General features: G+C 39.4%; 1 protein-coding gene across 1 annotated transcript in view; it reads left to right on the forward strand.

Annotated features, from left to right (window-relative positions):
• The window catches only part of CDC123 (cell division cycle 123), a 42564-nt gene that overhangs the window by 1854 nt on the left and 14881 nt on the right, over positions 1-25829 (forward strand). The window contains exons 2-8 of the mRNA XM_065920985.1: positions 3414-3485; positions 7577-7634; positions 7888-7920; positions 13112-13207; positions 15477-15583; positions 24057-24105; positions 24478-24553. Coding sequence (XP_065777057.1) covers positions 3414-3485; positions 7577-7634; positions 7888-7920; positions 13112-13207; positions 15477-15583; positions 24057-24105; positions 24478-24553 — 491 coding nt within the window. The remainder of the gene's footprint in view (positions 1-3413; positions 3486-7576; positions 7635-7887; positions 7921-13111; positions 13208-15476; positions 15584-24056; positions 24106-24477; positions 24554-25829) is intronic.

Raw genomic sequence — 25829 nt, forward strand, 5'->3', positions numbered from 1 at the left:
TTTAGAAAATAATAGGATTGTCATGAGAATTAAATGAGATAAAGCATTAAAAATGCTTGGCACTCTTTTTGACATAAACACACAAAAAACTGCTTGTTTTTAATGTTTTTGATTTAACCAAAGCTTAAAATAGTTTTAGTTCATTTAAAATGTGTGCCATTCATTTGAAGCTGGGAGTGAAAAGTAAACCAAGGAGGGGGATTTTCTTACCGGTTCACAGCTGAGTTGTGTTGCCTGAGAGTTTTCCGTGTCTTTGCACTGTAACTCTAGTCTAGTTCTGTGGAACATCACTCAAACGCCACATATGGCACGATGTGCCTCCACGCCCCAGGTCACTCTGGTGGAGTTGTGTTACGTTTGTCGTTGTCATTATCAACTTTAATGCCAAGAGACCATGTTCTGTTTATTGACTCAGCCTTGTATTTGGCATTTATTAATCATGGTTCACAAATGATATGCAAGTAAAGAATACAGAATCTTTTTTTTTTTTGGACATGTCCTAGAACTTTGACTCAGGCTTACAAATAAGTAGCTAGGTGACTTTGGGTCATCCACTCTACCTTTCTAAATGTTTCTTTCCTCAAACATGAAAGTTATGAATCATCTCCTAAAGGCTCTTTTAACCTCTGTTCCATTAGAGTAACTTGTCGGTGTGTATAGAATTATATCGACTTGATGGAATAGGTCATTACATTTTTTACATCTTTCAGTTGGGCCTCATGGATTCTTTTTCCTTTTAAAATTTCATGTATTTATTTTTGGCTGTGTTGGGTCTTTGTTCTGCACCAGCTTTTCTCTAGTCGCAGTGCATGGGCTTCTCATTGCAGTGGCTTCTCGTGTTGCGGAGCAGACTCTGGAGCGCCTGGACTTCAATAGCCGTGCCTCCAGGCTCGAGAGCGTGGGCTCAGTAGTTCTGGCACTGGGGCTTAGTTGCTCCACGGCATGTGGGATCTTCCTAGACCAAGGATCGAATCCCTGTCTCCTGGTTGGTAGGTGGATTCTTTATCACTGAGCCACCAGGGAAGCCCCAGCCCTCATGGATTCTTGGCTGCGTAGTCAATTTCAGTGACAAAAAAATTTAAGTTCTTTTCCAACAGTTGGGTTAAGTATGCTGGGCCATGGCTTGTTTATGACCTCAGTTGCTGAGGCACGGATCCTTTTTCTTGAGAGTTTTGGTGGCGTTTGGTACATCTGTACTTGGTACAGCGCTTACATTGTACTTGAGGTTTTTTTTTCTCCTTTTGTAGCTTTTCACACTCCTAGGCATTGAGTTCTTATCTAAGTCATCTAGGATTCCTCCATGGCTAACGTGACATAATTCAGGGTCACGTCATTAGGGTGGCTTTAGAACTGTGACCATGGGATGCAGGGACTCATGAGAACTGTCAGTGTTGGCTCATACCTGTAAGAGCTGTAGACCCTCCAAAAAGGAAAAATATGCAGAGAATTCACAATGGAATCAAACAGTAAATAGATATTTTGAATGCAGTCAAGGGGCAATGCAACCTGGAGGGAATGAGACCTGAGAATTAGCGTAACTCAGAAACAAGGGACATGCACTCTGAAATCACCTGTGGACTCAGAGATGTCACTGACATAGAAGAGGGCTCTCTCTGCTCTCATCGTGGTCGGCAAAATCACCCTAGATGTCTGGGAATGGTCATTTCTGCCGATACTTCTCAGTCTCAGGCCCCTGAGGAGGTAAACTTCAGATTCTCTTGTAAAGATCATGTCTGATTCTGTTGGGATGACACTATTGGGTGAGTATCTGTAACCCCAGGAAGAGCTAGATTTAAATATAGAGGTGAGGAAATCATGCAGACTTGGAATTTTTTCCCTGTTAACTTTAACATTCTTAAGAATTTGCCATTTTGAGGACAGTTAGTATATATGTAACAGATTAGCCTTGTGTTTCTAATTTAATTTGTGTAATTGGTTTAGAATTGTGATACATTAAAACATATAAGAAAAAATTTTTAAGTGTTTAAACAGTGTTGGAATGTTTGCAAGAACCTTTGATTCACTATACTTACAGTTTAATTCACTGGTTTTATAAGAGTTAAATTCTTGGAAAACTTTATCTGTCATTAGACAATTGACATATTTTAAAAGAAAGTTGAATAGATTATTTTATAATAGAGTTAAAAAAAAATTTTTTTTTGGCCATACTACATGGCTTGTGGTATCTTAGTTCCCCGACCAGGGATTGAACCCAAGTCCATGATGGTGAAAGCCCAAGTCGTCACTATTGCACCACCAGGGAATTCCCTAGAGCTAAAAAAAATGTAAAGCAACTTTGAAGTTTCAGAGACTCACTTGAAATTGGTTAAAATTTAGCAGCTTTACAAATAGAATAATAAGATTTGTTAGTTGAACTTAAAAGCCTGAAGAAGTAGGCTTTTGAATGTGAAATTGTAACTTTGAGAAATCAGATGTTAATTTCTAAAACTGAAGTAGCCCCTTAGTAATCTTTCCTGTGTGCTAAAACCATCTGTAATGTTACAGAAAACTTAATAAATAAATGAAGCAAACTAGTATGAGTCAGTGATGGTCTGACTCAAACGATGGCCACCATCGTTTTCAGTTTTTAAAAAATACATGCCTCACAAACAAAGTAAGAACATTGTTTTTTGGGTATCTGTGCCAGAATTTTTTGATGATTTATCATTATAGAGTAAAAAACCAAATTATCCATCCGTTTTTCAAGTGATATCAAGTATGGTTTTGCCATCCCTTAATTATGATCGTCTGAAAACAATTCACCTGAAGCGTGGCCGGGTAAGCAGCCGTGTACTCTAGTGATGAGGTGAACAGAATGCCGTCACAGTACATCCCAGCGTACTGTGAATTTTTTACCTTACCTTACCCTCCCATTGCCAACCAGAGGTGCCCAGATCTTAAGCCTGCTTCCACCCTGTATCTTAGAAGGTGATCAGGTGCTGTTGATTTTCTGATTCTTTTGATTCTTTGTGATTCTTTTGGTCATTTCCTGTGTTGCTGCAAATACCTGCGGGGCCTCCAATTTCCTAAAGGCACGTAACCCTTGTACTCAGAATTCTTTTGCGCTTGTTGTCTTCATATTGTGATTTCAGTCCAGTTCTTTGGATTTGGCTGTTTTAGGGATTTTTTTTGGTTTGGTTTTGTTTTTGTTGTTGTTGCTGTTGTTTGTTTTTTTTTAACTTTAGAGTCAGTAGGGGTAATTATGTGCACCTAATTTAGTTTATTGCAACATTTATTCATATTATTCTAATTTCTAGTCGGCTGCTGCCAAATGCCCATTATTAACATTTCCCACTTCATATTAAAATAAAAGGAGCAAGTAATTCAGAAATTGAGTTTGGAACTTTTTCTCTCTGCTTGTGGTTGGTCTGTTAAAATGATGTCTTATTTTGGTATGTGCATTTTTTTTTTAGTGTCATTCTTCCACTTCCGCAGAATGTGAAGGATTATTTACTCGATGATGGAACTCTGGTGGTTTCAGGAAGGTAAGGCATGTCAGAAAAACGTTCTTTAAATTTTAGCATAAGGAAATGTAATGATTCAACTACAACAATTAACATGTAAAGTAAGTACATTAGCTTAGGCCCCATTCTCTCCTTTTTTTCTTTCTAGTTATTATGTGCTGATCTTTGTCCTATATTCCTTATCAATGCTCAGTTGATAAGATTTTCAAAATTGAACACATCCTCTGCTGATAATTGCAAGCTGTAAAACTGAGTAATTCCTTTCTTCTCTTGTAGAAAATGGGTATGGTAACTATTCCTCTTGTTCAAGTAGTTCTTCTGTATATAAAGGAAAGTACCATGCCTCAGTCTTTTTGGTACAGCGTGAACAGGTTAAGACTCGTGTGCTCTAGTGACACTCCTGTTTCTTCGCTCAGCGCTCTGCTCAGAAGCGTGTTGCCTGAGTGCTCACCCTTCACTTCCTCTAAAGCAGCTTACCGGTGAACCTTGCTGGTATGCCACTCTCTTTTATGGAATTCTAGGTTGGATATGATTTTCTCTTAGAATTACTAAAAAAAAATTTTTATCAAGCTAAAATACACATAAAATATACCACATTAACTATTTTTAAGTGTACAGTTCAGTGGTATTAAGTACAGTTATAATGTTGCAGCCATCGGCATGATCCGTCCACAGAACTCTTGTCATCTTGTAAAACTGAAACTCCATACCCTCTAAACACTAACTCCCCAGCCCCCCTTCCACCAGCTCCTGACAACCAACATTCTGCTTTCGGTGCCTATGATTTTAACTACTGTACATACCTCATTTAAGGGGAATCGTGCAGTATCTAGCTTTATTGCACTTAGCATGATGTCCCCAAGGTTCATCCATGTTATAGCACGTGTGAGAATTACCTTCCTTGTTAAGGCTAAATACCACTCCATTGTATGGTTTACCGCATTTTGGTGCATCTGTTTTTATCTCCTGACCTCACTTAATTTTTCTGCATAATCCTTATTTCCATCCATCATTCCGTTAGTCATTCTATTATAATGCAGTCTTCATGAGAACAGAGACTTGGGCAGTTGTGTTCCCAGCCCTTGGAACAGACAAACATTTCTCAGGTACATGAGCTTAGAAGTATAATTAGAATTGTGTATGTTTTACAGTAACACTAATTTTACCATCTTGTTATTTAGTCACTGAGTTGTGTCTGACTCTTTTGTGACACCATAGACTGTAGCTTGCCAGGCTGCTCTGTCCATGGGATTTCCCAGGCAAGAATACTTGAGTGGGTTGCCTTTTCCTACTCCAGGGGATCTTCCTGACCAGGGATTGAACCCACATCTCCTGCATTGGCAGGTGGATTCTCAACCTCTGAGCCACAAGGGAAGCCCAATTTTACCATATATATATATATATATATATATTTTTTTTTTTTTTGGTCTGATGGATCTTCTGTGTAGCTTCCTGGATTATAATTCTGTTTCTGCTATTCTCAACCTGGTAATAACCTGAAAATTATTAGTTTACAGCCTCATTGATGTGGAATAATTGCAGGATAAAGCAACAGAATAGTTAGGCGAGTCTCTACTTTGGGATATTTACAGACACAACTTTATTATTTTCCAATATAGAACACGTAATAAGCCTACAAAATGGCAGTGTAAGGAAAATGCCTCCTGACATCAGAAAGTCCTGAGCAGATGTCAGTACTCTGAGCTTGTGGGAGAGCTCCTACAGTGTGTTTCATTGGCCAGATGTGTCTTCTCTCTCTCTGGAGAGTCCTTGGTTTCTGACCCAGGCATCTCCTGGCCTCTGCCAGATTCCATGGCACCGTGGCAGGCTAACTTGTTAGCTTACAAGTGGGGTGAAATCTCGGAGCCTCCCTAATGCTCAGCACTGGGCGTCTTCTGCTGGGCTTTCTGAGGTCACTCCTGTGGCTGGAGTTGTCTGGTGGCTCAACGTGACTGGATGGTTTTAGGATGGCCTCCCTCCTGTCTGGCAGTGAATGCTGCCTGGCAGCTGGGCTTCTCTTTCCATGTGATTTCTCATCCTCAGACCCCACTCCTTTGTGTGGTGGTAGCAGCATTCCAGAAACATGGGCGAGGCAGCTGCAAGACTTTGACACCGAGGCTCAGATCACATGGTGTCCCTTGTGCTGCATTGTGGTCCCAGTGAGTCCTGAAGCCAGCTTGAACTAAGGGTGGGGAAATAAATGCTGTTTTTAATGGGCAGGGTGGCGGAGTCACGCTGCAAACGGCGTGTCAAGGTGGGAGGACTGCGGCCGTCTGCGTGCGCCGTCCAGGGCTCGCTCTTGTCTTTGCTATTCGTTGTCACGTGTCCTTGGTGTGGACGCTTCATTCTCGAGACTTCCGTTTTTGGGTTTTGGAACTTCTAAAAATATTGTATCTTTGATAATTTCCTCTTATTTTTTTGCTTCTCTTTCTTTCTTTTTAGACGTTAGATCTTCCGGGCTAATTCTCTGAATTATGTCACTTCCTCTCTACTGTCCCTTTGTCATCTTGGTTCTATTTTATGGAAAATCTCCCTAATCTTGCCACTCATTCTATTGAGTTTTTAAATTTCAACTACCTTGTTTTTCCTTTTATATGAGTTCAGTCTTGTCCTTTCTCATGAATGCAATGTCTTCTTTTATCTTTGAAGATATTTGTGATTTTAAAAAATATTTTTCATCTGTTTCCTTTACTGTCTTTATTCTGTCCATGTACTTTTCCTCCTTTTAAAAAACTCATTTCTCATCTTGGAGCCTTTTATAGATCCTGTAATGATTGTAGGCCTTTATTCATGTTTAAGAGTGAGGGACACACACAGAAACTTTGTGTACTAGCGTGGGGCTTGTTGACTAAGAGTGCCAGCAATGAACAGGAATTGATGGCAGATTCCCAGATGGCAGTTACCTGTAAGTCTTTCCTCTGGGATTGTCCAGCATCTACAGAGACAAGTCCTCTAATCTGTCTATATCAGGGAGCAGGGAGGGAAGAAGGGGACTAGAGGTCTCACTGTGAGTGTGACTTCAGCTTGTGACTTTGTTGTTTTGTGGCATTTCACCTCCACGTTCATCTGGGACATTGTGCACCTTACGCTCTGGTCCATGGAGGGTGAGTGACTGGAGTGTGCCAAGTGAGGAAGACTGGACTTGTCTTCCTGCCCCTGTATGGACTGTACACGCATCACCCCTTTCAGAGCGGAGCTGTGGTCCCATCATGTATGACGGCTCCAGGGGCAGCCTGTTGCTCACCGGGTTACCCCCTCACTGGCTTTCTGTTTTCCAGACCTCTGTTGTCTCTTTGCAGCTATCTCCTGTTTGGTCCTTTTTGCCCTTGTGATCTTTTAAATCACTTTGGTAGCATTTCACGAGGGAACCTAGGGGTGGATAAGTGTCCGTGATTAACCAGAAGCCTCATCTTTCCTTTCTCTTGCAGTTTCTTGGTATAGATCCTCTGCTGGCTTCTATTCTGGTTAGTGCTTGTTTTTCAGTGATGTGCTCGAGTTCTCTGTAGCCAGCGGTCTGTGGTTGAGTGCTGAGAAGGGGCGGGGGCAGCGTCCTCTCTCTCAGGTCTCTCGGCCTCTGCTTTGCCCCCAGGGGTGAGGGTTGGCTGCTTGCTGCCCTTTTCAGCCCCTGCTTCGCTCACTGGTCTTTCTGAGACAGCATGTCTGACTGCGTCTTTCTCCCCCGTGCCCTCCGGCAGTGCCAGTCCCGACCAGGGTGGTTCTGCCAGCAGCCCGCGCACACTGTCTTCACTGTGAGCAGAAGATGCCGGACTGGGCCCGCAGGGTGTGCATCACCGCCCGAAACTACTCCCCCGCAGTTCTGCCGTGTCTCCCTGGCCTGGGGCAGCACTTTCTCCTGCCGAGGTTCAGAGCCGGTTCTTGGTGTCCTCCAGGGCAGAGTTTGAGATTTTCCTTCCTCTATTTCTAGTGATTTCTGAGAAGAAGTCAGGACGTTTTTATTCCACCGTCTCTTATTGAACGTTCCCTCTTGTTAATTTCATGTTGGTTTTTATCAGTTTCTTCTTACATCTGTATGAACGCCCAGCACGCCTGAAATCACGACTGCCTGGCCCCAGGGCTTTCTGATGCTCCGTTTTTGTTTTACGTTCTTCCAGGGAAGATCCGCCTGCACGTTCTCAACCAGACAGTGATGATGAAGCTGAAGAAATACAGGTTGGTTCAAAATACTATAACCTGTTCCAGAGACTGTCCTAATTGCAATGATCTCTGAAATGGTTCTGGCTTAGAGATCTTAGCGTACATTCAATAAAGTCAGAAATTCCATGGAAACCTCATGTGGACATGTACTTTGTGTTCAGGAAACTGTCTCCTGTGTGTGTGTCGTTTTTAGATGGAGCACTGCTTTTTGGAAGCCAGGAACACTATCCACAGTTAACGTTCTCTTTCTGTCCTCCTTCCCCTGCAGTGGTCGGACGACGAGAACACGGCCACGCTTACGGTAAGAGCAGCGCGGTCCCAGGACCGCCCGGTGCCATCCCATGGGGCGCTTCTGGGTTTCAGTGCAGATCAGTAAATTCCCCTTTAGTCACCATTTCAAGCTTTTGTTTATTATTTTGAAAAATAACTTAAATCATTCTTCTTAGGCAAACTTCAATAGAGAAATTAATAATGTGTGTGTGTATTTATCAAACTCTGCTTAGTTGTAAAAACGACACAGTGACGTCATGGTAGCAGTGAACGGATGAACGGACCTAGGGCCCTGACTATGGTGTCTAAATACCAGTTTCCACTAAAAGGAGTTGAAGCTCTGTGGAGAAGTTCAAGACAGGGATGGAAAGGTAAAGAGGGGCCTGTAGGAATTTGTGCCAGGAAGGAAGAGTGATGCGGACATGGTGCAGAGGACCCAGAAGACAGCTCGATGGGCTCCCACTGGCGACATATGTGAACATCATAACAAAACAATGATAATAATGGACTAGAACCATTGACTGGCATTAGAATCCACGGTCCCATACTGACATAAACAAATGATTAAATTCAACAAATGAAATAGAAGAGAAAGCCTTTCTCTATAGTAGAAAATTCGACACCAGCTAATAATTGAGAAGGAATGATAGAAATCAGCATTTACAGCCTTTATAGTAATAATTGATGGAATAGATGTTAAAACTTGTGGGTGAATATTCAATAAAGGTATTTGAGCCTTCTCAAAGTATGTCCACCAAAATTACTTGAAAGAAAGTGAAAGTATTAGTCACTCAGTCGTGTCTGACTCTTTGTGACCCAATGGACTGTAGCCCACTAGGCTCGTCTGCCCATGGAATTCTCCAGGCACAAATACTGGAGTGGGTTGCCATTCCCTTCTCCAGGGGATCTTCCCGACCCAGGGATTGAACCCTGGTCTCCTTCATTGGCAGGCAGATTCTTTACCATCTGAGCCACCAGGGAAACCAAAATTACTTACTAGTTACAAAGAGAAAAACAGCATCCTCCCAGTGGAAGGAGCTGGCAGCAGCTTGAGCAACGTTAACCTTGTCAGTGATGGGACAGGCCTACGTCGCCTGCCTCCTTGTAGGAGGCTCAGAGGGACACATCACCTGTCAGCAGTGCAGAGCCTGAATCCAGTCGTGAGGAAATAGCCAGCAAACTCGGCGTTTTGGAAATTACATAGAGTGACTGCCCCAGGCTCTTTCAAATGGTCAGGGTCATGAAAGGTAAGAGCAATAGAGAGAGGAGATGTTACAGATGAAAGGAGATTAAAGAGATATGACAAGTTAATGCAGCGCACAATTCTAGACGGGGTCCTAGACCAGGAGAAAATATCCCATTTTTCTTCTGCTGTAAAAGGCATTATCAGGACAGTGAGCACAAACTGAATAAGATCCATAGATGAAATAATGGTGTTATACCCGTGTTAGCTCCCTGATTTTGATAATTTGGCTAGCTTACATTAAAAAAAAGTCACTGCTTTTTAGGAAATACATGTTGAAGTGCTGTGTGTAAAGGGGCATCATGACTTCCACTTGCTATGGAAGGTGTATGTGTTTTATACATGCTCCAGCGTAGCTGTATATAGAAAGGGAGTTGCAGTGAGAGAGTGACAAAGCAGTGTGGTAAAATACCTGCATGAAGAGTGTATAGAAAATTTTGGTTAAATGCTTCTGAAAGTCTGAAATTATTTCAAAATGGAAAATTAATTTAAAAGTGATTGGGTTTCACTGGGCCAAGCTAGATGTTGTTGGTCAGGTGAGCTTTCAAGGCAGAAGAGCACACCTCTCAGTAGGGGAATGTGAGCCAAGACCCACAGTGGGAAGACTGCCCTTGCCAGTGGTAACAGTCCAGAGGTGTAGCTACAGAGAAGCCCAATTTAAAATGCAATCGAATAATCAAGATGGGTAAATTTCAAAGACACGATGGTGAATTTCAAAGGGCAGGTTGTGAAAACTATACATATCAAATGATAGCAGCTACATTAAAATTTTTAAATATCTTGTATTATGGGCAGGCACATGCATTGTAAGTATAGAATCATGACTGTAGAAGGTTGTGACCAGTCTTGTAACAGTGGCTGCCTGTGGCGAGAAGAAAGGACTAGGGAGGAGACCAAGGAGATTGGGAGTTTCATGAGGATCTGTGACGTTCTTTCCTTAAGAAATTTAAAGGTCTGGATCAAGTATGTCAAGTTGTTGAGTGTCTGGATCAGGGTACATATTTTTTGTATGTTTAAAACATTTATTTGATGATTAAAAATTTTTAAAGAAATAAATGAGTATGGTGCAGTAGGGCTGTGGTGGGTAAAGTAGGAAAGATGGGTAAGTTTGGATCATAAAAGTCCACGGATGTGATTTAAAATGCAAATTTCATCCCACTTAAAACATGAACCTTTTCTTAGAAAACTAAGGTGTTAGGTATATTTAAAATCAACTCGTTGGGCTATGAGCTTAAAACAATCCTATTGCTAGCTAAATCTGTTAAAAGATCATTTTCAGGAAAAGGTGGAATCATGACTTAACACACATTGAAGGCTTTAATTCATGAGGGAACCAGGCAGATGTTATAACTGGCTCAAAAGAGAACCCAAAGGACACACATTTACAGATTAGGAATATGTAAATATGTGTTGTATTTACATAAAAAAATGGATACGTAAATAAGGCAAAGCTGGTTATGTGTGCCTCGAGGGGGGATGGAAGACAGCTGGGTTTCTACCAGAGTAGAATTTTCATGTCTGTAAGAAATACTGTTTTCACTTACCTATTATTTACCAAGTTATAAATCATCTCGCAGACCCAGCTAGAATCAGGCAACCCAGAAAAGTGCTGTATGTGTGCAATACATGGTCTTCCACTGAAGCGCAAATTTTTCTGTGCAATACAAACTTTTTGTCATTAAATTTATTTTAGGATCTTTATTGCAGGATTTCTTAAAATTCTTAAGAAAATTCTTAAAGGTGAATAATCTGAGGATTTGAGGGAATTTATTACCTCTTTTAAAATGTAATACAGAATAGCCAGTATTTTATAATAACTACAATGAAGTGAAACCTCCAAAAAATTGTGAATCACTATATTGTACACCTATAACTTATAAAGAAAAAATGTAATACAGAAATATAAAGCAGTCCTTATATGTGAATTTCGATGGGATAGGAAAATGAAATTGTTTTGTCTTCGAAGATCAAATCCCTCATGTTTTAATATTTTTGTAACTGTCATTTACTGAAAATATAGCTAATGCGGGTCTTAAATGAGTGTCTTTATTGATGAAGCTGGTTTGGTTGCCAAACCAGAAACATCAGGGGATTCTAAAGAAATGATTGCCTTAACAGAAAGCATAATTTCTTTTGCCGGCGAGAGGAGAATGGAAGATAAAGGAACTCAAGGCTGTTACTTGTTTTGAAAGCCTCTCTGAAAGGCATTAATTTCATGAATCTAAGCTGAAGAAGACAAGCAGAAGATGGAGAGGGTGACATGCTGTCAAATTAAGTAACTAAAGGACACTTCTGACCTCCGGAGGTCAGGTACATCTGCAGCAGTCACATGCATCTGCAGCAGAAAGAAAGGAAGTACAACCTGCCCTTTTTTTAAACTTTCATGTTTCAGTCTGTTTCTCAGCCTTGAGGCTGAGTTTTTTGTCATAACAGGGCTAGATTTTGGGAATCAGCATAAGCCTTTTTTTTTGGTGTTTATTTAGGATGACTGAAGAACAAGTCATAGTGAAACTTCATGACTTGAAACAATAATCATTTTTAAAATTTTTTAAATAATTTTTTAAAGGTTCTCCATTTAGTTATTAAAAAATATGCCTTTTTCCTCATGTTGTACAGTAATATATCCTATAGTTTCACACCCAATAGTTTGTACCTCCCACTCCTTTAGCTTATTCTGAAGTGAAGTGAAAGCGAAAGTTGCACAGTCATGTCTGACTGGGGTCCCAGGGACTGTAGCCCACCAGACTCCACTGTCCATGGAATTCTCCAGGCAAGAATACTGGAGTGGGTTGCCATTCCCTTCTCCAGGAGATCTTCCCAACCCAGGGATCGAACCCCTGTCTCCTGTATTGCAGGCAGATTCTTTACCAACTGAGCTACTAGGGAAGCCCATTAGCTTGTTGTAGACATTCTAGTTTTTTTCCCACTTAGGGAAGAGCTTGTCATGATGGGACTTTCAGTATTTGCAGTTTCCCACTAGGCGGCAGCAGATATAAAGGGCTACAATGACCGCAGCATATAAGTGTTTTGTTTTGTATTCTTGCTCTCCTGCAGGCCCCACTTCCATCTCTCTTTCTCCCCTTTTCTCCACTTTTTGTCCCCGTGCTCCTGATGGTGACAGAAGACTCAAGGAAGAGCATAATCGTAATGACGTTTACATCCCATCACCTCTGTATTTCTGCTTATTTCCTGGTTGAAACAGCACAATGTTTTGGTTACTTGCTGATATAAAATAAGCATTTTTAAATCAACCAAAAAAGAAAGAACATTTTAATTTCACCAAGGTCCTATTTTTGAGTTTTGTTTATATTAAAACCTGTCTGGAAATAGCCATGTTTAAATGCAGTTAGCCCCATGATTTATTCCTCGTTTTTTAAGCCTTTTGGAGGTAAGTTCTTTTCCTGCAAATGGAGAGGCTACTGGTCCTTTAAATGCGAGGTATTACTTCTCAGAATTGGAGTCTGTGCACAGCTGATATTTGGAGAAGGAAATGGCAACCCACTCCAGCACTCTTTACCGTGAAAATCCCACGGACGGAGGAGCCTGGTGCAGGCTACTGTCCATGGGGTCGCAAAGAGTCGGACATGACTGAGTGACTTCACTTTCACTTTAACAGGTGATATTCCATCATCTCTTTTCACTTAATGGGTGCTTGTTTTATGTCGATGTTTAAGAGAACCGTTCATTCCTTTTCTCACATCCCCAGATGCCTTGAAATAGCAGCAGTCTTGTTAGATTTGTGGGGCTTGATTGTTTTGGAAAACGTCATCTGAGCACTTGTTATTCTTTTCCCTTCCTGACGAATGTTATCTGATTATTGATTTTATTTGGTTGAGTTCAGAAATTCTGATGGTAATTTGTATTCTAAATTATTTTTAATACCCTGAAGTGTTAAACTTTGTGAGTTTTTTTATCTTGTTTTCTATATTTATCATGCTGATACTGACTTGTCCAAATGATTTCTTTCTTTTCTCTGTAGGCACCAGAATTTCCTGAGTTCACAACGAAAGTCCAGGAAGCGATCAATTCCCTGGGGGGCAGTGTATTTCCTAAGCTTAACTGGAGTGCCCCAAGGGTAGGAGCACGTCCGTCCATTAATCTCTCACTGTGTGAATATTGTCTTGTGATTCCATTTCATTTTATATCCCCACGGAGGGTCTAATTATATTCCTAATTCTAGGGAAAATACAATGGAATTTATTTTTGTTTTCCTCCTGTTATTTATTTTCCTGATTTGGCAATGCATTTATTTCCCTGGGTCTGTGAAATACTTTGTATTTTGCCAACGACAGTTTCAGCCTCTTGTGTTGCTATTTACACTAGAAATCTCAGGAAAACCTTTCTCTGCCCTTTTCAAAACTTCAGCTCTTTGGTTTGACAGAGAAATTTTTCTCTATTGAAAAGTAATAAACATTAGAATGTTGCAGGATCTAGAAATAGAGTGGTTTGACAGATCAACTGACGTTTTCTTAAATTTTGTTTTATTGCTTCAACATTGCATTGATAAGATTTTTTAATTTAAGGTCTAGGGAAATTCATCATTTTTTCTGTTCCAGTAGAAAATAATTTAATGTCAGCAAACCTCATTTAAGGATTCAAAACTTATCTGCATTTTCAAAAATCATCTTGTGTGCTTTTATCTTTTCTTATTCTAACATGAATGATAAATTGTACTTAATCTTTTATTTTTGCTTGTTAAAATTAGTGACATATATACATAGTTTAAATTTCTGAAAGCTTGCTATAAAAATCAGCCGATCCTGACACCTGTTTTTCTTTACTGTTTCCCACTGCTCAGAGGCAACTGCATTCATATATTTTAGTACCACCTTTTGTTATTTTCCTCAATATCTCTATTCTTCCATCTTAAGCATTTATACCAGTTTTCCGCTTTAGGACAGAAAGGTTCAGCACTTTCTCATCTCTTATCCTCACTACCACCTATTATAGCTCCCTGTCCTCATATAGGAATAGCACAGAGTACATCGGTGCTCACTGTGCTTTGTTGCTCAGTCGTGTCTGACTCTTTGTGACCCCATGGACTGTAGCCTACCAGGTTCCTCCACCCATGGAACTTTCCAGGCAAGAATACTGGAGTGTGTTGCCGTTTCCTTCTCCAGGGGATCTTCCCACGCCAGGGGTCGAACCCTCACCTCCTGCGTTGGCAGGTGAATTCCTTACCACTGAGCCACCAGGGAAGCCGTTTCTCATATTGCATTTTTGCAAACATTGCATTTATATCTGTATGCTATGTGTTGCTTGTGTTTTCTTATTCAACATTTTGTTTCCCCCGTGTTAATAATTGTCTTATTTATTCAGTTGCATGGTTTTCTGTGTATATACTGTTGTTTCAGTGGAGTTAAATCTTTGTGTTCAGTATATCATCTTTAACCAAAAGTTCATCATATTTTTTAATTGGGAAAAGATTTAAAGAAGTTATTATAAAAAAATTATTAGAACTCATTTTTTAGTTTATCTATGAGCAGTAAATTGGGTCATTCTTGACTGCTGATCTTTGACGGCTTGAGGCTTTCCACTTAAGATGGGTAGGTTATTTGTGATTTTAAGTTATTCCTTTGCTCATTAATTTTTTATTTATTGAGTGCCAGCTGTGTACCACTGCTTCCTTTCATGCAGTGTAGATAACTGGACATTTTTGTTTTGCAATCATTAGTTTTTCTCAAAATTACATTACTGTCCTGTGTCTGATCTATGGGAGAAGTATGTTTTTTAAAATAACTTATTCTGTCATTTTTAGGCTTGTTTCACTGAGGTTTGTGTCTCCTATGTCTGCTGTTCTTACTTTTTATTCTTTGGTTCATACGTTTCGAGACTTGCACCATTTAAAATTGCAACGGTTCAGAATATGTCATCGCCTCTCTCCCAGATTTGATGTACACACTGCAGTCATCAAACTTCAGTGCTCCAGCTGTCTCTCTTCCAGAAACAGAAATAGAGAAAGGCTCTCTGTTTTCTTAGTGACTGATCAGGCTGTTTTTTTCTGCCTGGATCTTCTTGCTGAAGTGTCAGCATTTCTGATGTCTCTTTATCCCCTTCTTTCATTATCAGTGAGGAGGACATAGGGCAGTGTCTTGAGCCTAAGCTCTAAGATGAGGACCTGAACATCTCAGTTCAAAACTGAGTTTCTGTCATGCAACAGTGACCTTATTCTTTGTTTAGAAGTATAACTTGACACTTGACAGTATAGCTAAAATTTCTTATCTGATTTTTTTCTTCAAACCCTTGAAGTTACATGCATTATTGATTTTGGATATAGGCTATGAACTTCATTCATAGCAGCTAACTTGGAATATATACTAAGTAGCACGTGCTTTATTCTTTAGGATGCCTACTGGATAGCAATGAATAGTTCTCTGAAATGTAAAACCCTCAGCGACATCTTCCTACTGTTCAAGAGTTCCGATTTCATCACTCGTGACTTCACCCAACCGTAAGTATGTCTCTTGTTCTCTTACGTCAGTAGTTTTCAGTGCTTGTGAGTTTTGCTGCAGATGAAATTCCTTTAGTTCTAGTGCTATTGTACACAACAGATCCATTTCATTTTCTGAAATGACCTATTAAAGCAAACCTTTTTTTTCTGTTGACAGCAAATGCTATACAGTGAATATCCCTAGATACCAAGGGCTTTCTGAATTCTGCCCAATAAATATGTTGGTAATTTTTTTTTTTGTTATAAGGCCAATATGTTCGTATCATAGAAAAATAAAAGCTGGAACTATAGTTAAACAAAAACAGGAAGTAAGCAGATTCATGATCTCAGCACAGTTGGTTTTATATAATACTTCCAGAATTCTGTCTGTGCATAGGTATAATATAGATACACCTGTCTCTAACTGTATTCCAGTTTTTTACAACACAGATGGGATCATAGAATTCGTATTGCTTACTAGGCTGCTTTTGCACTCATTAATATATATCAAACATCTTTATGTCATTAAATATTAAGTGCATCATTACTTTAAGCTTGCTTCAGAGTATCCCACTGAACAGCTATAGCATCGTTTATTTCACTGGTTCTCTCTTGTTATATACAGTCCTGCAGTGAGTATCCTTGAGCTAAATCTGTGTGTGCTTTTCTGATTTTTTTGTTGGGAGAAATTCCTGGACATGGGAAGTTCCCTGGTGATCCAGTGGTTAGGACTTTGCGCTCTCACTGCCGAGGACTGAGGTTCAATCCCTGGTCGGGGAATTAAAATCCCACAAGGCACGTGCTGCGGCCAAAAGAAAAATATTCCTAGACATGAACTTGGGTTTTCTCCCCTCTGCCAGTCGCTCTATAGCTAATCTTCATCGTAGGCAGATTGGACATTGCACTGCTGAGCTGTAGCTGATCTCTTCATACTTCTTCTGTTCTGTCATCAAATAGCAGTTATTATAGATTTCTTGTCCTACCTCATTTTAAACCCCAAATCTCAACTAAACTAACCTTTAATCTCTTAAGATAAAGCATATCAGAAAATCTAGAAACTAAGCAGATACACAGGTGAAAATACTGCCACACCTTTCCTAGTTCAGTTTGCTAATTCGTCCTCTGTTAGCCTCAGATCTTATTTTGAAGAGGAGCCTGGCTTGAAAAAAAAATACATTCCCTACAAGTCAGTTGTGCATCATCTCTTTTACATCTGGTTCTGAAGCTTGGGCATATGGTTTTAGTACTGTGTTAAAGAAAGCAAGGTTAAGTAATAATAAGTGAGTATGATCATATTGCCAATTTATTGTAAAAGGAGTTTAGTTGTATTGATTTTTCTGGTTCATTTATAGAAAAAACCTTATGTTGTTGTGATATTTAGGTGTCAACCTTTTATGGTAATGTTGGCACAGGTATGATAAGGTGTTTGTTTTAGGGGTGATGGGGCAGCATTTTCATTCTGAAAGATACCCTCTGTTTAGAAGATGTTGTGGCTTTCAGTTTTTTTTGCCATTGTAGTGCTTTTTGTCATCAAATGCTTTTGTAAAGAGGCCTTGGAATATATTGCATCAGAAATACTCTGTACCTGTTAGTTCACTGGATATGGATTTTTATGCACATTTGCTATTAGTTACAATGAATATATAGGGACATCATTTCCTTTCCACAAAATATAAACCACTTTTAATGCTCTGTGGCTGATGGTGTTTAAAACCATCTTTGCAGTCCAGTGACCTGCTGGCTCCTCTTAGCACACCTCTCCTTTTATCTTAGGTGAATTTAGTTATGATTCCAGTGAAGGGTAGAAATAACAGTCAGTTATTTCGCGTTTTATGCTTTTTGACTTGTGCATGGGGAAGAGGTTAAATCAACAGGTGCATTTGAGGCCCTGTATTTGGAGTGTTTATCCGCAGAATACCATCCTTCTCACTGTGTAAACAGTTTGGGTTGCCAGGACAAATACCAGGTGTTGAACTTTCAGACAGGGAGTACTTCCAGAAATCTTTGTCAGTCGTCACTTGTGTAACAATTCTTAAGTCTTATCAGTCTAGAAAAATCCCTATTGATTGGGTCAATACGGATGAACTTTGGTCATAGAGGTCTTTCCAGACCCCTTAAAAATTAAAGAGTATAATCTTTAAGTGGGACAAGATTTTATGAGTGATTTAATTTGACCCTTTCATCATTTAGAAAGTTGAGGCCTAAAATTGTTCAGTAATTTGTTCCTACAGTTAATAGAACCAAAACCAGAATGTAATTTCAATAATGTCATTCTAAATGTTCTCAGTGTTTTCATTTGATGAAGTTATAAATTCCTTCTTTTCTAAATACTTCAAAGTAAAATATTATAGAACGTAAGAAGGAATATTATAGTATGTAATTTTATGTGTATAATTATATAATATTACGAAAATTATGTAACATTACACTCTTCGGGAGCTTGCTTCAACAAAAGAAGCAAGGATGTTATAGTTACATTTACAGGTTAACAGAAGCCAACCTGAAAGAGTTCTCACACAGGGTTTTTAAAAAATACATTATTTGAATCAGTTCTAATGAGATGGATGAAACTGGAGCCCATTATACAGAGTGAAGTAAGCCAGAAAGATAAAGACCATTACAGTATACTAACACATATATATGGAATTTAGAAAGATGGTAATGATAACCCTATATGCAAAACAGAAAAAGAGACACAGATGTACAGAACAGGCTTTTGGACTCTGTGGGAGAAGGCGAGGGTGGGATGTTTCGAGAGAACAGCATCGAAACATGTATATTATCTGGGGTGAAACAGATCACCAGCCCAGGTGGGATGCATGAGACAAGTGCTCGGGCCTGGTGCACTGGGAAGACCCAGAGGGATCGGGTAGAGAGGGAGGTGGGAGGGGGGATCGGGATGGGGAATACATGTAAATCCATGGCTGATTCATGTCAGTGTATGACAAAAACCACTACAATATTGTAAAGTAATTAGCCTCCAACTAATAAAAATAAATGAAAAAAAAAAAGTAACATGACACTGTAAATCAATTATACCTCAATAAAAATTTTTTAAAAAATTAAAAAAAAATACATTATTTAACAGGGAGTCTGGAGATGGAATATTTGTAAGGGTTGTCAGCAGCTCATCAGGGTCACCAGGGACCAGGCTCTCTCAGTCTTCCCCTCTGTTATCCTTGGCTTCCTGGCTTGATGTTTGGGCTTATCACCCAACATCACATAATGGTTACAAGGTAGCTGCTCTTCTGCAGGTGTGGCATGAAGATGGCATTATCTTAATCGAAAATGGGAGGGGTGCTTCCGTCTCCTCTCGTTCTTGTCTGTGAGGAACCTTCCCGGAGGCGTCCTGATAGCTCACGGCCACAGTTACTCGGCCTCATCCGGGCGTTGGCAGAGGGAGCAGAGATGCTGTGACTGGTTTAGAGCAGAGGCTGTCAGCTTCAGCTTGGATCAGAGTCATCTGGAGAGCTTGGTAAAACACAGCTTGCTGGTCCCTGCCTCCCAAGTTTCCAATTCACTAGGCTGGGCTTGGGGCCCAAGAAGGTGGTTTCTAACACATTCCCAGGTGACCCTGGTGCTGCAGGTGCGGGCCTGCAGCTCAAGGACTTTGCGCTTAGCTGTACACGTACACCCGGGGTGCCGAGGACCACATGTCCTCAGCTGAACAACCGTAGTCCGTTAGCAACGATGAAGGTTGGGAACAGCTGGAGGGTAGACAGCTAGGACTGTCTGTCACCATTGTAATTTGACATGGAATAGTAAGTACACTCTTATTTTTCCTGTTAGTCAAATGGTTATTGTATACAAGAAGCTTTGAAAAGTGGAAGTTGAAATGTGACACAGCATCATCTGTCTGCATTGTACCTGCTGAGTGAATTATTTGCCCAGATAAACATCCTTTGTGATTAGGCTTGTTGAGTCAGAAAGCTGCTTTCATTAATTATTTTACTGATGGAGATGTCACTTCAGTAGACCAAGGCAAGAAAGAAAAATCTGGTATCCAGTTGGCATGTAGAAGAAAGGGCTGAGTGAGTGAAAAAATTAATCCATTAATTGTTTCGCTGAGAAGGTCATGCATGACTAAGGAAGGTAGAATTTCTAGAGGTAAGGAAAGTTCACTTGTCTTAGTAATTTAAGCTCAGTTATAATCAGCATAATTTTTATACATTTTGTTCTGAAGATTATTGGAACTGGTTATTAACCCTAAAATTCAGGAGTAAAACTTTCTGCCTAAGTTAGACTTAACAGAACCTATACCTTATAATTTTTTTAGGCCAGTTTATTTAGATGACAGCATATTAAAAAGCAGAGACATTACTTTGTCAGCAAAGGTCCATCTAGTCAAGGCTATGGTTTTTCCAGTGGTCATGTATGGATGTGAGAGTTGGACTATAAAGAAAGCTGAGCACCAAAGAATTGATGCTTTTGAACTGTGGTGTTGGAGAAGACTCTTGAGAGTCTCTTGGACTGCAAGGAGATCCAACCAGTCCATCCTAAAGGAAATCAGTCCTGGGTGTTCATTGGAAGGACTGATGCTGAAGCTGAAACTCTAGTACTTTAGCCACCTCATTCAAAGAGTTGACTCATTGGAAAAGACCCTGATGATGGGAGGGGTTGGAGGCAGGAGGAGAAGGGGACGACAGAGGATGAGATGGCTGGATGGCATCACTGACTCAATGGGCATGAGTTTAAGTAAACTCTGGGAGTTTGTGATGGACAGGGAGCCTGGCATGCTGCAGTTCATGGGGTCGCAAAGAGTCAGGTACGACAGAGTGACTGAACTGAACTGGTTTAGGTGACAATTTTTCCACTTTATATCACTTTAATTTTATTGTATACTTTTAATTGAAGTGTAGCTCATTTACAATGTGTTAGATTGTTATAATTTTTGATAGCATATTTTATCTCTTTTTGAAGAAGAATTTATGATAATTTGAATGAACACACCCAGTCTCCCTTAATTCAGTAACATTTTTTGTCTTTGCTTTTCTACCACCAGTGAGACCAAAAGAAATGGAATCTCTGTACCCAAACTCTTATTTTGGATCCTGACGAGCAGTAAAATCTTCAGCACTACAACTTTGGTGCTTAATTTTCCGTGGGTGCTATGTTTTTCTCTTTTGTTTCTGTCCTTGAGATAATTTTTTTTCTGACATTAAAGGGTTGTTTTCTCTGACGTATAACGTAATCTTCCAGTGTTTTAAGGGAAGCTTATGAATGAGGATTGTGCCCTAGTAAATAGCTAGGCGGTCTTTCACTTTAAAGTATTCGTGATTTCGTGTACTGCCACCCATAAAACTTTAATAATGATGTCTTCTCTTATAAAAATAATCAAATTGTGGTCTCAGCCAGTGGATTTAGGCAATACCTAAGTTGTCAGTTCACAACTGTTCTCCCAGTTGACTGATCCTATGATTTCTCTTTCCTTCCTTCCTGCCGCATTGACTGGCCCGCTCTAGAGAACTCACAGCATTTGACTAGTGTAACTGTAGCACACTAGAGACAAAAGGAGTTCTTAAAAACAACCAGAGAGCAAAGGCAAATTTTGTAGAGAGAAACAGCTGTGGAACTGCCAGCAGGAAGCTTGTTTCATCAGTTCTTCCTCTAAGGGCCTGAGTCCTGGAGGCTGGAGATGAAAGTAGAACACAGCCCACATTGTTTCTCCTTTCTACAGGTCACTGATCAGTCTGGACCTAGGCTGCTTTCGGTTCTAACTTGCGGAATTCTGCAAGAGTTGCCCAAATTCCAAAGTGATCACAAGTGATTTCATGTTTTTTCGTAATTCAGACAAATTTTCCAGGTGTTATTTAAATGTATTGGTTGACACAGTGGAAGTGTTAGGTATATGACATATTTCTTGCTTTTTCTCACAAGCTTATAACATGTTACTGTAATTTTACATTATATACTGAGTTGGGGTTTGAGAATTTATACTAGTTCTTACCATGACTTTTAAATTATGTTCATAGAAACAAAAGTTAAAGTAGATTGAACAATTTAATGTTTTTTCTTTGTAAATTGCTTTCCTTGATTAGTGACTTGCTGTTATTTCTGGGGTCCTGCCCTTTTTTTTGGCAAATATGAAACTTATCTTTGGAAATGAGAGAATCAGGGTTTTTTTTCTCTGTATTATAGATGCAAGTTTTTGGATCATCTGTGTTCTTGGTTTAGTTAATTAAGGGAATAATACAGATATTTTTATATTTGATATGATTGAAGACATTTTATTGTTTATGTTAGGATACTCATGCTAGTATTGTTTCTTCTGTATTTCTGTTTGTATTGTTTCTTTAGGATTCTCAGTGTAGTAAGCAGCCTTGCTTGATTTAAGGATTTGTTTCTTTTCCTTTTTTTATTGGGACCTGTAATTTTTGGACTGATAATTTGTGTAAGGATTGTAAACATTCAAGTGTTGCTAATACTCCATCTTCATGCATTTTTACTTTTTAAACCTACTTCTTCCAGAATATAAAAGGAATTTAAATATTCATATGCAATATTTTTTGCAGTTTTTCATATGAGCTCCTGAAAATGTTATTGTTGACTTTCACATTCGGTCTTAAATTACCAAATGGTGATTGTAATGGTAATGGTAATTTAAATGGCTGAACACTTTCCTCTCCTTTCAGAAATTGTACTTGGCCATCTGGTTAATCATCTTAATAAGAAAAAGTCTTGTACAGTAATCTCACGCAAACATATGTTTTCATGTCTACCTTCTGAAACTAGTTAAGGTTTTTTAAATAATGTTAAATGTTAAACCAACCACCACTTAAAAAATAATGTTACAGGATTGTAGGATACAAACCTGTACTGAAATGTTGACTTATTTTAAAGTAACAAATGAGGATTAACCAAAGGTTGAAATCAATATTTGTAGGAAAATAGAAGCATTAAAAAATTTAATGAAGACTTGTGTTTTGGAAGTGTTCCCTTTGGTTTTCTTGTGGAATTTTAAAAACAGGTATATTATAGAACCCTAATGTGTATGTGTGTGTGTTAGTAACTCAGTCATGTCCGACTCTTTGCGACCCCGTGGACTGCGGCCTACCAGGCTCCTCTCTGTCCGTGGAATCCAGGCAAGAATACTGGAGTGGGTTGCCATTCCCTTCTCCAGGGGAATCTTCCCAACCCAGGGATCGAACCTGGGTTTCCCACATTGCAGGCAGATTCTTTACCTTCTGAGCCACTTTATAGAACCTTAATCCTACCTGTTCTTTATAAAATAATGTATTAAGTACTCTCTGTTATTAGATTTATAAAAACCATCAACATGGTTAAAATCACATTTCAAAGATTAAAATGGTAGGACTACCCTGGTGGTACAGTGGTGAAGACTCTGCACCCCCAATGCTGGGGGCCCAGGTTTGATCCCTGATCAGGGAACTGGATCCCACATGCCACAGCTGAGAGGTCAGATGCCACAACTAAAAATTCTGCTTGCTTAATGTGAAAGATCCCACATGCTGTAAGTCTAAGACCTGACACAACCAAATAAATAATACAAAATTTTAGAACAATTAAAATGGTAGTAAGGGCTTCCCAGTTGGCTCGGTTGTAAAGAATCCACCTGCCAATGCAGGAGATGCAGGTTCAGTCCCTAGCTTGGGAAGATGCTGTGGAGAAGGAAATGACGACTCAGCTGCAGTATTCTTGCCTGGGAAATCAGTGGATAGAGGAACCTGGCCAGCTACAGCTCATGAGGTCACAAAGAGTCAGACATGACTTAGCAACTAAATTGCTAAGCATCCCTCCCCCCAGGCTCTCTGCACCACTGCCTCTGTGATATTCCTAAAGCCTGAGTGTTTTGAAATTCTTGGTATACTTGTTAGGTTCTCCTCACCAGACCAACCTCCTAAAGGACAAGGGACTCACCTCATTTTAATGTTGCCAGTACCTTACCAGCCCCTGGCATAGGTGGGCATTTAATAAAGAATATAAAATACTGTCCATGAAACAGAGGATTTTTAGAGGAAGAAGCAATATATTTAATGGAGGAATGTTTTTTACACGGGATGTGGGAAAAGGATTAGATGAATGTTATGTGGCTTTAGGTGGCAGAGTTAATATCAGCAGAGAACTAGGTTCTGGTTCTAGTTAATGTTGCAAAGAGCACAATGAGAAATAAATCGCGGTGCCCTCACGCCCTCATTTGGAGTCAGGAGTCAGACAGTTTGCTTCATAGTCCTGGCTGGGTCACTCACTGTGCTCTCTTCTGGGTTTTAGCTTTTTCCTTTTCTTTTTTTTTAACAGAAAAACAGAGATGATAGTAGCTCATATGGTGGTTTTGAGGACAAATGAAATAACAATTCAGGGTACTTAGGCTGACGCCTGACATCTAATGGTGCTTTATAAATGTTTATTGAATTTGAACTAATCTCCTAATTTATGTTATTTGTAAAACCTTACTGTCCCTTTAAATATAAATAATATGTTTGCATAAAGTGACACCATAAAATAAAGATTTAATTGCCTTTCTTTCCCCTCAAAGATTTATTCATTGTACTGATGATTCTCCAGATCCATGTATGGAATATGAGGTAAGAATCTTTTCTTTAAAATCTTGATAAAATTGATATGAATTATAGGGTAACTTATGGCCCAGCAGTAATAAGATTTGACTTTATCATCTTTTGAGTTGTATGTTATGTCAGAACTCCCAAAATGATAAATAAGTGATAAAGATGCATTTTGTCATGAAGAGTTTTAACAGTTCTGTTAGACTAATAGATCATAGCTCTGTTCTCTACATCTCATGTCAAGAATGTTTTATGATGCCTTCTTTAAATTAAAAAAAAAAAGGACTTGATAATGGCAGTTGTTAAGACACAGTCTCCACATAAAATTGTTTATCAGACTAGTAAATATCCTCTTTTTACATTGTTGTGTTACATTTTTTCCTTTGTCTGCAGCTTGTTCTTCGAAAATGGTGTGAATTAATTCCTGGGGCCGAATTCCGATGTTTTGTCAAGGAAAATAAGCTTATTGGTAAGGTTTTCTTTCTCTCTTTTTTTAAACCTTTTAAACCTTTGTTAAAAGACAAGCTTTTGATGGAAATAGATTGCTTAGTAGTTAAGACAAGGGTAACAGTTTTATCTCAAATGCTGTCTCTAGCCAGTGGGCGCTGACTCTCTGGAATGCTGTGTTGACAAGGGTCCTAGGGCCAGCTTCTGTTTCCACAGAAAACAGTCTCAATGAATCATGTCTGTCTGGATTCCAGCAGTGAAAGCAGTGGCCTGTACTGATCCCACTTAGGATATGTGTACCTGCTCTCTCTCTGGGGCTTTCCTAAGTGCTACTCACAGTACATGGCTGATTTTAATCATCGTAAAAAGCCCAGTTTTTGAACCTTTACTTATAATATTGAAGTGGTGTTTATTATCCTAGCAAGAGAAAACATGCGAACAGAGAAGGGCATTACTGTAAAAGCCACCCATTTTCTTTCCTCTCAGACATCGTTTTGTCTGCTGTGATCTAGTCACGTTAAATATTGAAGCTAATTTGCCCTTATTTTTTCCATGAGGTAAAATTGACTTTCAACCAAGAAGAGTGTGATTTAAACAGAATCAGATCCACACTATTTATTTATTGAATGAGATGTCAACGTTTAACTTGCCTGCTGTTCCCTGGGTGTGTTTGGATTTAATGTATCGTTATGTATCCCTGAAGGAAACACGGAAATCCAAAGTATAGCTAAAGAAGAGGTACTTAGCTGGAGGTGTTTCTTTCAGAGTAGAAAACTCTTCTAGGCCTAGGGCAAATTGAAGGAGTTCTTAGAATACTCCCTTTAGTGTTTTTTGAATAATGTCAGCAAGTCACTCTGAAGAAAGGAATGTTTAGTTTTCTATGGTTTAAAACATGGAGCTTGTGAAGGAAGGATAGCATGTATGAACAAGGAAAAAGCTTGTTCTAGATGCTTCTGTGAAATGCAGTATGAAAATGGAAGACGTGTGGTGAGGGGTATTTAACATTTTCCCAAAGAAAGTGAAAAGAAGGCCAGTTTTTAGAGAGGCTATTGGAAAAATCAAAGAAGAAGCAGATGACTATGTGGGTAGGTTTAAAATTGCTTCTTTCATTTTTTACATAGCAAACATTTTCATAACTTTGAATTCTTCCCATTGTACTAAATAAAAATAACTGCCGTTTCTGAAGTAAGCATGGCACTATGGCATTTTAGGGCTCACCTGGCCTTATGAACCTTTACAGCTGTTAAGCTTTATATAAAAATACTGACTAATGTGTGATTCCATTCATCTGATCTACT

The sequence above is a fragment of the Muntiacus reevesi genome, chromosome 2, assembly GCF_963930625.1.
Source record: "Muntiacus reevesi chromosome 2, mMunRee1.1, whole genome shotgun sequence".
NCBI classification, from domain to species: domain Eukaryota; kingdom Metazoa; phylum Chordata; class Mammalia; order Artiodactyla; family Cervidae; genus Muntiacus; species Muntiacus reevesi.